Source organism: Gouania willdenowi, chromosome 7, assembly GCF_900634775.1.
Source record: "Gouania willdenowi chromosome 7, fGouWil2.1, whole genome shotgun sequence".
Classification (NCBI taxonomy): domain Eukaryota; kingdom Metazoa; phylum Chordata; class Actinopteri; order Blenniiformes; family Gobiesocidae; genus Gouania; species Gouania willdenowi.
In genome coordinates this window covers 23,829,716-23,843,886 of record NC_041050.1, presented here as the reverse complement: position 1 = coordinate 23,843,886, position 14,171 = coordinate 23,829,716, and the positions used below count along the sequence as shown (strand labels likewise).

Below are 14,171 nucleotides of genomic sequence, written 5' to 3'. Positions count from 1 at the left end.
TGTGTGTTTTTGGAGTTGTTTTGCAGATTTATATAAAAATTTTTAGTCATCATATGCATTTTTGTCATTTTGGCTATTTTCCTGTCATTGTTTGCATTTTAGAGTCATTTTGTGTGTTTTAATTATCATTTTGGAGCAATTTTTGTGTTTTTTTTGTTGTCATTTTGTGTCTTTTTCTATCATTTTGTATGTTTTTGCAGCCTTTAGCCCCTTTTTTCCCCTTTTTTTGTTTTTGTATTGTATCATTTTAGAGTCATCATGTGCATTTTTGTTATTTTGGGTATTTTGCTTTAATTTTGTGTTTGTTATGGCCATTTTGTTTTTTTGTTGTCATTTTGTGTGTTTTTGGACCTATTTTGTACATTCACTTTGGGGGCCGTACAAAATTAGACCGAGTTGCCTATGACAATTATGGAGGTTGTAGTAGATTGGTTCATCCCACATCAAACTTAGGCTTCAACCTTTTTAACTTTTAAATTGTTTTTTCACCTTTAATGTGTAATTATTCAAACCTAATGGTGGTTGCTTTAGTTAAAAATGTGCAGCAGCTTTCTTTGAAGTTTATCAGAGCAGTCCAGTCATGTCTGCTGTGTGTCTCGTGTCTCCAGCCTCTCAGGATGTCCTAAAGCTTTGTACGCTAAGAAGAAGGCCAAGTTTCCCTCCGAGGAATACCTCAACTCCAAGTTCAGAGCCAGTGATGGTGAGATGGGTTTAAAACAGTAGATTTGACTGCTGCCTTCTGTTAAAAAAAATGAGTGATGTTTAAAGCATCCTGTAGACAGATGCATAGAAGTGTTTTTACTTCATTCTTTCTATGATTTCTTGTTTGCTCAAAAAACTCTGATTTCCCAACACATTTCTGGTGTTTTCATTGAAAGTTGTGGCAAAACATGGATGTCTATTTTGAGGTTTACACAAAAGATCAGAAAAGAAATGTCTGGTGGAGTAAGATATCACTGGGAATACTGGGAACAAACGAGAATACAAATGTAAACCAATCACTGTCCTCCTTGTCTGGAGAGGAAACACAAGAAATCAACATAAGAATTAAATAAATACCCTTCTATGCATTCGTCTACAGGACTCCACATCCCACAATGCAATGAGCCAAATTCAAAACAAACTTTTGAGCAACCTTTTACATATTTTTTTGAGCCAATGATCTTTATTCTTGATCTATGAGGCCTACACTTTGTCTTTTTCTGATAAATAAGTGATCAGATTTATCGTAAAAAGTTTAAAAATAATAAATGTATCAGTATATTTCATTTTCCTTGATGGTAATGCGTTTTCCAGTTCTTACGATGTTGCTTCTCCTTTAGTTTTGGACAATGATGAAGACATCAAGCAGCTCAACAAGGAGATCATTGACCTCAATGAATCCAACAATGAGATGGAGTCTGACATGGTCAACCTACAGACTCAGGTATGGGAACCATTACCATACTTTAATGCTCCTCAGCCAACCTGAGGCCATGTGTTGATGTGTGAGGGCTTTGTGTGTTTCAGATTTCCTCCATGGAGAAGAATCTGAAAAGCATCGAGCACGAGAACAAAATGATCGAGGAGCAGAACGAGGCTTTGTTTATGGAGCTGTCGGGGCTGAGCCGCGCACTCATCCGCAGCCTGGCCAACATCCGCCTGCCGCACATGGTGAGTGAGCACGCAACACACACACACACACACACACACACACACACACACACACTCTTCTGTTTAGAGCTGAGTCTGGTTTCATCTGTACCACAGCAGGAACCCATCACAGAGCAGAACTTTGAAAGCTACATCAGCACCCTGACCGACATGTACACCAACAAGGACCGCTTCCAGAGCCCGGAGAACAAGGCTCTGCTGGAGAGCATCAACAAGGCAGTGAAGGGCATTAAAGTCTGACAACACCACGCAACCCCCGAGGTGTTCTGAAGCTCGCCGAGCGCCTGACGCGGCCGAGGAGGGATGATTGAAAAAACAAACAACTTTACAAGTTAAGAAAAAAAGAAAAAAAATCAAGAACACAAAAGGGAATTCAGGTTATTTAAATATGTGGCATCTTCAAAAACGATCAACCCAGGGAGCGTTCAGAGGAAACGCGACGTGGACCAAAACACATCGCCATGCTGCTGCTGTTGGGATTCACTGAGTGGGCTTCATCACGCCGTCCGTTCATTTGTCGTCTCTTTTTTTGTTCTTCCTTTTTTTAAAAGCTTGTTCAGATCAGGGTTTTTGCACTTTTTGATTTGGTGGACACGTCAAGGAAAAGGTGGAACGGAATTCCCAACTGTTGTTCCAGGAGACGGGAATCAGAAAGACGAACGTAGACGTGAAGACTCCTCCATTGCAGCAGCAACAGGAAGCGAACGCTCGTCGGCTCATCACACGAAGGACGGCAAAGCTTCTCCTGGTTTGCTTTGGATTTCTCCACTCAAGCGACGATAATAGAACTAGTGTGCATACGTTTCCAGTTCAGTTAGTCATATCAATAGTATTTATCAAAATAGGAATTGCACTTAATTTGAATGAATAGTTTGTGGTACAATTGTTCATGTGATATATGAATTATTTAAATTATAACTTATTACCTTTTTATGTTATTGAGGTTTATTTATTTGAATCAATCTATTTATTACATTTGTTTGTAAAAAAAAAAAAACAAATACACACACACACACACATACATACCAATAGTACAGACAACCAATGGGGCATATTTTGTTCTTTAAAACACTTTAAATGCAGATGTTTTATAATAATTGACTCATATGTTTTCTCTTTTTTTAAACAAGTGCAAACGAAAGTGTTATTTTGAGGGATTTACTCGAGTTATTCTTTCTTTCTGAATCTATTTGTTATTGCTACTTTCAAAAAAAAAGAAAAGGAAAACTACAAAGTTTGTATTTATTATTTATTTAATATGAAAGGAAATGAAATGATATGGCAGTGTATTTATTTTTGTTATTCGTGTGCGTGTGTGATTAGTCTTATAAAGCCTCGCTGCGAGTGTCTAATAATAAATGAAGAGAGACAAAGTACATGATACCGTTTGGTTTGCGAAGGTGAAAAAAACCAGCAGCTGATTGTAAAAAAAGCAACGGAATGAAAGCGACCGCTTCTCCTTGTGTTGCGTCTTCTTCTTCAGCGTGAAAAGAATCCAAAAACGTTACCTCTCCCCGAGCGCGTTGTAGCGACCAGCGCTGGCTCATCCACGCCTGTGTGATGTACTGGGACACTGCTTCGATTCTATACAACACACACACACACACACACACACACACACACTGAGGACACACAGGCATACAGGATGTTCTGCGTAGAAAATCCATCTCCAGATAAACATACACACCCTTGTAGCCTTACTCTAGATTTTAATTTTTGATGCACAAAGTGCCACAAAATAAAAAGAAAAAAAAAAACAGGAAAGTGAGAGACGACCAAACTCACTTTTTTTGATGATTCTTCGCATTTCTGCAATGTAACAAGTGTCTGGTCCCGAAACGACCACGGCATCAACAGAGCAGTGATTGTTTCAGATGCCTTTAATTCTCTGCCAAGAATGGCCATAAGTACACTCTATAGACATTCTGTATAGATAGAAAATTTAAAGATGCTTATATATATCTGTATGAATTTAAACACACATATATTTTTGCAGTGTAATCTTCTTGGGGCACCCGCTCACGTTGGACGGATGTGAGGGGGTGTCGACAACAGGAGGCAGTTACACTTGATGAAATATCACAAAGACCTGCTCAACTGTGGCTTTAAACTGGGTTCCGACCAGCTGTTGGAGATGTGGGCGTTGCCGAGGACACAGTGCAGGTTTTCTTTTGTCCTCGAACTGTACGTTGTTCCGCTGAAGCTGAGAAAAATGAGTGTCAGTTTGAAAGTGGATGGCTGGCTCTTTGTTCCTGTCACGTGCGTTGTTGTGTAGTCAGAGAAAAATAAGGCAACGTCGCCTGTCGGTAGCGTTTGGCCGCCTCGTGCTCGAAGGACACGTAGTCACGCAGTGATGATAGCGTTGTGTAGCTCTGATGTCAAAGGCATGTTGTTAATGTGCTCTAGCACTTTCTGACAAACCATTGAAAATGCCAGCATTTAAAAGACCCTGTGTAAGAATCCCCCACAATAGTGAATCACTGTTAGAGTTTATGTCTGAGCTTGAACCGTCTAGGGAGGGAGAAATATGTTTCTATTAGAGGTGTCCTGATACGACTGCTTCACTTCTGATACGATACTGATATTGCCACCTCGTGTGTTGGCACCAGCATGGATCAAACATAATTTTATGGCTTATTTGTAGAGTGGAATGTTAGAAAATGATTGTTCAAATGATCAATAGTCAGCAACAGTAGATAAGAGAATCTCCTATTTGATCAATGACCCTGATCATGGTACCATGAACATTCACATTTTAAAGTTTAACTAAACCTCCTGGTCTTGACCTGCCACTAGGGAGAGAAATAAAAAATTAAAAAAAACCCAGTCTACACTATAAAATCTCCAAAGAACAATCTATGCTATGCTAACTAGCTGCTCAATACTCACCATTCTTCTCTATTCACATGATCTCAGTCCAACCTACTCCCACAGATTGTTGAGTCCACAGGTGATAGTTTTTATAGGAGGGCCGGGACCAACAGTGCTTGTTTGTGACTCATGATGGTCCTATGACGTCACAGAATCTCGTCCTTAACCAATAGCAAATTTCAATTGTATTTGCCGGGTTTCAACCCAGAAAGGACAGTTACTCTGACATTTCACGACCCAGTACAACAAATTGAAATAGTTTGACTAAAATGTTGAGAGTTCAACCAGAATCAATCAACAGCACTACTTCATACCAAATGTATTTGTTTTGGAGTTTAGTTACTCTTTAAAGGCTTGGAAGAAATTTAGATCCCCATTAATAACCATAAAGTAGGTTGTAATGTAAGGACACTCCCATTTTTGGGGTGCAAATCATGATGAAATGCATAATCTGAATCTGACCCAGATGAAACTCAACTGTGCAGTAATTGAAGAATTGTCCAAATCTGTCGAAATCTTTTACATTTTTTGACGTAAAACAAACACTGGTGAACGTATTACCTCCTCTGGGAAGGTAAAAATAAATTAGAAGAGCCTGAAAAATAACCTCAATAAATTCAATAAAAACAATATACATTGTTTTAGAAATTTTAGATTCAGGCCAATATAATCTGAAACTCTTTTACTTCTTTCTTCTGATATCCTTTTTTTTCTCTGTTTATTTTTCTTATTTCCTTTCCCCCTTTTTTTTTTTTTTGAATTCTTTTATATATATATATATATATATATATATATATATATATATATATATATATATATATACTTTTTTTTCCTAATTTTTTTCTTTCCTTATTCTTTATTTTCTTTTGAAGAAAAAAACAATAACGATTTTCTTCTGATTTCCAATATCAGATTGGCACCCTTAGTTTCCACTGGTATCATCTCCAGGTCAGACTTATCATTTGTTTACCACAACAGCTTTAGTGTTTTTTTTAAACGTAAAATGTTTAAGATCAAGTTTGATGTTTCTAGAAGAAGTTTCAGAGAATCTGATGGTCGAACTATAGCGTAGGTGTGTATACTCAGCTAATGTTGTGAGCGATGGTGAGCACGGACCAAGAGTGGAGGATAAATTGCTAAAAGTCTTATCGCTGTAAAGCGATTTTGAAACCAGCGTTTATGAGTGAAGTTCTGTAGTGGCATCATGAGTTCTCCCTGTTTCAAGTATCTAACCAAAAATCTGTTGATGATGGGGGAGCCAGAAGGTTGGGCACCTGCTGTGTTGTTAACCTCCTGCAGCCTGTCAATCTGAACTGTGGGATTAGTTAAACATATAGACAGGATCATGTGACTCTGGGGTTCAAATGTATTTTTACACAAAGAGAAGATGTTCCAAACATTAGTAACCCAAAGGATTGATAGGGAATGTTTGGTTCTCATGTGACGAAGCTCGGGGTCAGCAGCAGCCAAGGCCACGGGCAACAGCAGCGGCTCTATCAAGGCCTCGCCTGAAATCCAATGAGTGCGTGGGAGTGGGAAATTGATTTGCCAGGCTACAACCATCTCCCCTTTGTTTAAGGAGGAGGCGTTTTGGCATAAATACGTCCATCACTCAAAAGAATGTCAAAGCTTTTTATGACTTTTACGCTCGCCCTCAGCCCTCCACCCCAACTTGTTGTTTGTGTCTTGTATAACCTTACCCGAAGAATGATAGTTTGAATGCATTTGGTTAACAAAGTAGCTGATTTCTTTCTAGCAAAGAATGCACGAGAGTCCTCCTCAAGTGTTAAGACTGTGAATATTCTTCTAACTTATTTGATATGGCATGACCCCTTTTAAACTGCTTGATGAAATTGTCTCCAAAGGTATGTAAATGAACGATGCCGAGGCCATGAAAGCGTAGTGTTCTCAAGAAAAAAAGGTCAGCGGAGAAAAAGCAAAAACGTAGCCCGCGGTCGCTCCTGCGCCCACGCACGGAATGCTTTCTTATTTCCATAAAAGTCCTAAGTGTTGGTGTGAGGAGTTTTATGGAGGAACAACAAAACAAAACCGGTCAGGGCTTCAGTTTCCCTGAAGAAAAGGAACTGAAGGAACTTTTCAGGGAAACCCGTCCACACCAAATCCCAGCTATGAGTTCAGGGGTGGAGTGGGAAACACACACAAACACACACACACACACACATACACGGAAAAAAAAGAAAGAGTTGGATGTACGTACCCAAAGCTGCAGTCCTGTCTCCTCACCTGCTCACCCCTGAGCTGTGTGGTCTTATCATTCGTGCCTTTCTCACTCCACACAGTGTGAAACTAAAGTAAAAACCTGCTCGCGACCCATCTGGACTGGATCCACGTGTCTTATTTCTGAAGGGGATGTTGGGGCAGCGTTTTCCTATGTAAAATAAAATAAAAAAAACAAATAAATAAATGTCTTTTTCATGCAGGTAGAGGCTAATAATATGTCAAACAAAACGAGTGCAATTGTTGTCAAGGCGAAGGAAACTGTGATCTCTACATTCTGTTGATTCAGGTATCAGACTGCAGCGAGGGAATCTTCATCGTTTATCATTGGAGTCTAGATAATGCATCGTGTGCAGGGCATTCTTTTGAAACCCGTGGAAGTCTCTGTACATATTTGTATTACAAAATAAAAACAGTGTTCTCGTTGTTGTATGGAAAGCAACTTAAAAACTGAGAAAAAAAACTTAAAAAGATTAAACAGAAAAACTTTGTGACAAAGAAAAAAAAAGCCACAGCCAAGGGTTGTCCTGCTAGCACATTTTTACAGAGAAGAGCTATTTTTACTGGTGATTTTCTAGCCATTGATATTTTAAAAACTACAAAACTTCCAATATTACAAGCACTTCCACAACAATAGATTGTATGGTACTTTTTGTTACTTTTGTAGACGTGGTTGTTCCTTTGCTACTGCAGCGTTTTGTAAAGTGGGACAGGCCTTGGCTGTGTGTTCTGGGGATCTCATGTCTTACTTAGTCTTTGGATTTCTTTCTTTTTCTTCTTTTATTTTCTGTTTTTAGGTATGTAAAAACACTGTAGTTGGGCCGAACTTGTGACTGCGTGTTTGTGTACTTGTGTACATGTTCCCCTGTTCCTGTGTCAGTGTTATAAAGCAGAGAAGTGATGTCAGTTATTGTGGGGCTATGAACCATTTTAAATGTGCTCTATGAAAAACATAAATAAAGACTCATAGACAAGTAAGGCTCTGTGTTTCTCTCTCTCTCTCTCTCTGTGTGTGTGTGTGTGTGCACTGGTTTTCATGACAAAATTAGGGCAACCCTGACACTGAATCCAACCAGTTTGAGACACATCTGTGTGGGGCTCAATTACATTTTTCAATTACAATTTTTTGTCTTCATTTATTAATTATTATTATTTTGCCTGAAAGTCAATCACAATTAAATTCCCAATTACTAGTTCAATTACAATTCCAGAATCTTTAATAAATAATTTGATAAAACCTAACCCTACTCTTGTGTTAGCTTTCTGTTAGCATCTCTTATGCTTTTCTCATCCTGGTTTTTGTTTGACAATGTTTTCAGGGTTTCATTTATTTTATTGTATTTACTTTAGCTGGTTTATTTATTGTGTCATGTTAGATCAGAGACAACGGGCAACTTTTTTCACAGTGGGGCCAAAAAACATGTGATTATATCTGATCTGAGGGTCACATGATCAATATTCATGTTGGAATTCGAATAATGAATCTGAGCTTCAGTGCAGGAAACAACACAGAGTATATGTTATTTTTGCTGTTGTGTGTGTTTTGTGAGTCATTTTGTGCATTTTCCTCTTATAAACATTTTTTGTCTATTATTGTCTTTTGAAAAAAAAAAAAAAAAAAAAATGACATTATAGTAAATTTACCAGACGAAAATTAATCTTGCGGTCTCCTCTGTATAGCAGCAAGGTAGATTAATAAACAAGAATAAAAGTACATATACAGTATATCAATTTTGTTTGTTTTTATAGTTTTTGGAGTAATTTTGTTTATTTTTGTTTTACTGTATATATTTTTATGAATTTTTCTACTTAGCAGTCTTGTGTGTTTTTGGAGTAATTTTGTGAGTTTTTTTTGTCTTTTTTGTACATTTACTTTAGGGGTTGCACAATATTAGACTGAGGGGCACATGTGGACCCCGGGCCTCCAGTTGCCAATGTCTGTGTTAGAGGGAAGAGGTGATTTATTTTCTCCCTTTTTATTTTACTTTTGTTCAACGTAAAAATAATAATAAAAGGGTTCCCTTACTAAAACAACTTTCTTGTTTGTCTTTCGCCTCCTTTATGTGTAAAAATACACACGAGAATGAACATGAGGAAAAACGAGAACAGCCCCATGTCGCCGCCATCTTACTCCAGACGAATTCCGCACAGCAGCCAGCTTCTGTCCATGTCAACAAACAGGATGACTGCAAAATCCATTATTAAACAACCATTTGGTGGCATTTAAAAAAGTATACGAAACAATAAACGAAAGACAAGTGTCTTTATTTACATTATCATAGTGCATTATTTATTCAATATTGAATAAGTCTTTAACTGCACCAAAACAATCAGGTATCACGACCTTATTAAACACACTGTTTTAATCATGAGATAAAGATAGAAAACAAACTTACTGTTTAATGAGCAAATCATGAAATGAAATATATGTGTGTGTGTGTGTGTTTTTCTTTAATAATATAATGCATAAAATAAAATCTAACACCCGCCAGAATACATGAATGTGTATGATCCATCTTCATTCGACCTCACTCGTGCTGCATTACACACTACATACTACAGTGATTGGGTTTGAATGTGAACTCACTCAGTGGGGCTCACTTTAAATGAGTGTGAAGCATTTATGTTTGGCAGCACTGTCACCTGCTGGAAGCTGCAGAGAACAAGTCAGTGCTGTGAACTCAATGAGAACCAGATTACATGCAGTTTGTAACGTTCTGTGTTTCTGTGAAAATCAATCATAGATTAGATTTTACAGTTCTTTCCTGCTCTGTAATAATAATAATAATAATAATAATAATAATAATAATAATAATAGTAGTGGGTGCACGGTGGATTAGTGAGTAGCACCTCCACCTCACAGCAAGGACAGTCCTGGGTTCAAGCCCTGGGGTGTACACTTGGGTCACCTCAGTGTGGAGCTTGCATGTTCTCCCCGTGCTGCGTGGGGTTCCTCCAGGTACTCCAGTTTTCTCCCAAAATCCAAAATAATAACTGTTACGTTGATTGGAGTCTCTAAATTGCCTGTATACAAGTTAATGTGAATATGAGTGTGAGTGACTGTCTGTGTGTTGCCTTGCGATGGACTGGCGCCCTGTTCAGGGTGTACCCCCGCCTAACACCCTTTGAGAGCTGGAAATTGGAACCAGCAGGCCCTTGCACAATAGTATTTTGGGGGTGTTTTTGACAAGGAGTTAACATTGTAGCAAGGTTAAAAGCTCAAAAAAGTTTTTTTTAGCATGATATAGGACCTTTAAAGTCAATTATGAGCTTTAAACTAGACTTTGCACTGAAAATTTGCACAACAGTTAGTTTTGTTTTTGAACTTATTTTACAAATATATGTCTTGACATATATATATATACAGGTGTTTCTAGACCCCTCGGGGGCCTTAGGCAAGAAGGACTATGGAGCTTCCCGGCCCCAGAATGATGATGAATGAAGTCCAGGATGATGGATCAGTGAAGAAATACTTTATTATATAATTAACATATAAAATAAATAACATAGCTATCTAAACTAAATGCAAACTTTACACACAATATATACAGTAAATGCCATAAAAACAAACAACTGAAATGTGCAAAAGTATCATCTGATATTATGTGATTTACTATTATTTAAGTACCGTATTTTTTGGACTATAAGGCGCACTTAAAATTCTTTAATTTTCTCAAAAATCGACAGTGAGCCTTATAATCAGGTGCGCCTTATATATGAAATTAACTACTGTGCTTCAACATACTGAACTGAAAAAGTGAGTGTATTGTTCTGTATTTTATGCGTTAAACCTGAACAATGTTGAGTTATTGTTAATGAGTTGAATAAAGTTTGACTTATCTGACTATTTGATTTTGCTTAATGCGTTTTAATAAATAATAATAATAATAATAATAATAATAATAATAATAATAATAATAATAACAAACCAGTGTGCCTTATAGTCCGGTGCACCTTATGTATGAAAATAGACCGAGTTAGACCCATTCATTGATAGTGCGCCTTATAGTCCGAAAAATACGGTACCTTCTGTTCTGGTGATGTGGTGTCACTGGGTTGGTGAGGAGGTGGTGATGGAATGCTGTGCTGCCATGTTGCTGCTGCATGAAGGTACCATCATGTCCTACTCTTCTTCTTCAAGACCCCCCTCATGATCTGAGGTTCATATTGCTAGAAAGAAAATAGTATAAAAAGCAATTGTTTAAAACAAAATATTTGTGTGGTCATGTTAAATCAGATAGCTGCCGTGATATATTTTAAACTTTAAAATGTATTTTAAAAAGTTAAACTAATTAAGTTCCTACTTTCATGTAGAGAAGTCTGTTGTTGCTGATGTTGGTGTTGTTGTGGTGGTTGTGGTCCGAAAAACTTCAACAAAGCTCCTCGAGGAAGAAAAAAGAAAAGAGCACAATGTATTTGGTTGGCTTGCATAAAGTAAAGTAAATAAATGTTACACAAACACTAAACATTTGAGATATGTATGAAATAATTAATGAACAATAATTTGCAGTAACAACTTTAATGCTTCATGTTAACATTTTATTTAATGTAACATTTATGCTATAGCAGAACATTTATGGATGTATCAGTTTTACCATTTGACAACAAACATATATCATTGGCAGCAAAGGACTAACTTATTGTGTGGCTATGAATGTACAGTATGTACACAGCCCTTGGCAACAAGACTTATGATGTGTAAGCAAAGCCGAACTATTTCTTAACATAAAGCTGTTAAAATTGGTGTAAAGTAAAAATTAATATGTGCTCTAAGTTTGTCATACCACAGAAGTTTGTTGTTAACCACACTGTCAAATTTGAATGATTAATATATACATATAAACACACTTTATGAATGTGTTTAGAAGTAAATGGCTGAATTCACTTTACACAGACTTAAATGTGCAGTTAACTTTTCTGGTGCTGGGTGGATGACTGGGAGTTTGGGACAAAGTGCCTGGGATTAACTGGGATAAACTTTTTTAATTATGTAACACACATATCTTACACAATCTCACTTACCATTGTCACGGCAAATTTGCGGTTGACCTCATTTGGAAACATGGTTGGTGCTCTGGTTGAATGCTGAAGTCCAGCCAAGGCATGATGATTTTATAAAAAAGGATTTATTATAAACTAAATAGAAAAGAGTACAAAAAAGAGTGTCCCATCCTGTATAGGAAGGAAAGGCGGCCAGCAACAACTAACTGGGAAAGTTCCACAGCTTAAGCTTTATACAGATAGAGAAAAAAGTTCCACCCCGATGAGAGGAAAAGGAGGGGGTCAGATTCTCCCAACAGTGGAGATGTTGGAGAATGATGAAGAGGTGGATGCATTGAGGAAGGCTGGCACCACTGATATCTGTTTTTGATAGTGTGTGTGTGTCAGTTGGTGTTTGCATGCGAGCCTTGAAGGTCAGGCTGGTGTCTTATCTGTATGCTAACATGACTCAGCTGTTCAAAAGTGCAAAGAGTAATGCAGTCATCATGTATTAACACATGACAAATTGTACACATGAACACACATTTGATGATATGATGATTAATATAATAATTGCCATAACACCACTATCACATTTTTTCTTTTCATCCTCTTCTTGATTTTTTCTTCTTTTCATGAGCCCTGTAGGATATGTCCGCTTCATTTTTTCGGTGTGTGTTTGATAACATCAGCACGTTGATGCAGGGACCGGTAGTAGTGGGGCCCCATTAGGGAGGTTCTCGACGTATCACTGTAATGGGGGGGGGGTTCAAGTTGTGTCACTGATATCTGCCGTCTGTCGGGGCCCCTACTAGCAACTAACCAGTGACTACTCAGAAAGGGCTCCGTGCCCTAGGCAATTGCCTGTGTTGCTTACTGTGTTGCCTACCCTGATGCGACGCCTCTGTACAGTATACATATATATATATATATATATATATATATATATATATATATATATATATATATATATATATATATGCAGACGCACTCTCATGAAACCACGTCATCATTTTGAAAGAAGTCATTTAGTGATGGTTTAAAACACTCAACAAAGATCTGCAAAAAGAAAAATGAGTCAAAATGACTTCTGTAATACTTTTTTTTAATACCACTTTAATACAGTATTTTAAGAGGAAACTAATGATTTTAAATCCATACAAATTACGATAGAATAATTGTCTACATGCTTTATGTGGAACGTATTTTTAATGAGATATCACAGTCTCCATGTGTTTAAACCATCAGTAATAATATACAGAGGCATTGCAACAGGGTAGGCAACACAGGCCATTGCCTAGGGCCCCGAGCTGAAGGGGTCCCCGAGGGATGGCTGACAGTCAATTTCAATGACAAAATAATGTAACTGCTTTGAGACGCTGCAGCGACAGCGCATCAAAAATCCCCTGCACGGAGCCCTTTCTGAGTAGTCACTGGTTAGTTGCTAGTAAGGGGCCCGACAGACGGTAGATATCAGTGACACAACTTGAAACCTGTGTGTTACATTATAAAAAAGCTAGTCCCAGTTAGTCCCAGGCACTTTGTCCCAAATTCCCACCCATCACCAGGAAAGTTAACTGCACATTTAAGTTTGTGTAAAGTGAATTCAGCTATTTACTTCTAAACACATTCATAGTGTGTTTATATGTATATATTAATCATTCAAATTTGACAGTGTGGTTTAAAAACTTCTGTGGTATGACAAACTTAGAGCACATATTAATTTTTACTTTACACCTATTTCTACACTATTTACACTATTTCTTAACAGCTTTATGTTAAGAAATAGTCCGGCTTTGCTTACACTTCATAAGTCTTGTTGCCAATGGCTGTGTACATACTGTACATTCATAGCCACACAATAAGTTAGTCCTTTGCTGCCAGTTATATTTTCTCCCAGAATAAAGTGTTGTCAAATGGTAAAACTGATGCATTCATAAATGTTCTGCTATAGCCTAAATGTTACATTAAATAAAATGTTAACATGAAGCATTAAAGTTGTTACTGCAAATTATTGTTCATTAATTATTCCATACATATCTCAAATGTTTAGTGTTTGTGTAGCAATTCTTTACTTTACTTTATGCAAGCCAACCAAATACATTGTGCTCTTTTCTTTTTTCTCTTTCTCGAGGTGCTTTGTTGAAGTTTTTTGGACCACCACCACCAGAACAACACCAACATCAGCAGCAGCAGCAACAACCTCTCTACATGAAAGTAGGAACTTATTTAGTTGAACTTTTTAAAATACATTTTAAAGTTTAAAATATATCATGGGATTTATCTGATTTATTATGACCACACAAATATTTGTCTTAAACAATTGCTTTTTATACTATTTTTGTTCGAGCAATATCAATCTCAGATCATGAGGGGGGTCTTGAAGAAGAAGAGTAGGACATGATGGCACCTTCATGCAGCAGCAGCAG

General features: G+C 37.4%; 1 protein-coding gene across 9 annotated transcripts in view; it reads left to right on the top strand.

The window, feature by feature from the left end:
• Positions 1-3,288, top strand: part of myt1b (myelin transcription factor 1b) — a 62,568-nt gene extending 59,280 nt beyond the window's left edge. For 5 of the 9 annotated variants that reach the window (XM_028451876.1, XM_028451875.1, XM_028451879.1 and 2 more), the window contains 3 exons: positions 609-700; positions 1,323-1,426; positions 1,510-3,288. In XM_028451876.1, the coding sequence (XP_028307677.1) occupies positions 609-700; positions 1,323-1,426; positions 1,510-1,893 (580 nt within the window). In that variant the 3' untranslated portion in view covers positions 1,894-3,288. The remainder of the gene's footprint in view (positions 1-608; positions 701-1,322; positions 1,427-1,509) is intronic. The other 4 variants (XM_028451881.1, XM_028451882.1, XM_028451877.1 and 1 more) reach the window with 2 other exon arrangements.
• The last annotated feature ends 10,883 nt before the right edge of the window (positions 3,289-14,171 follow it).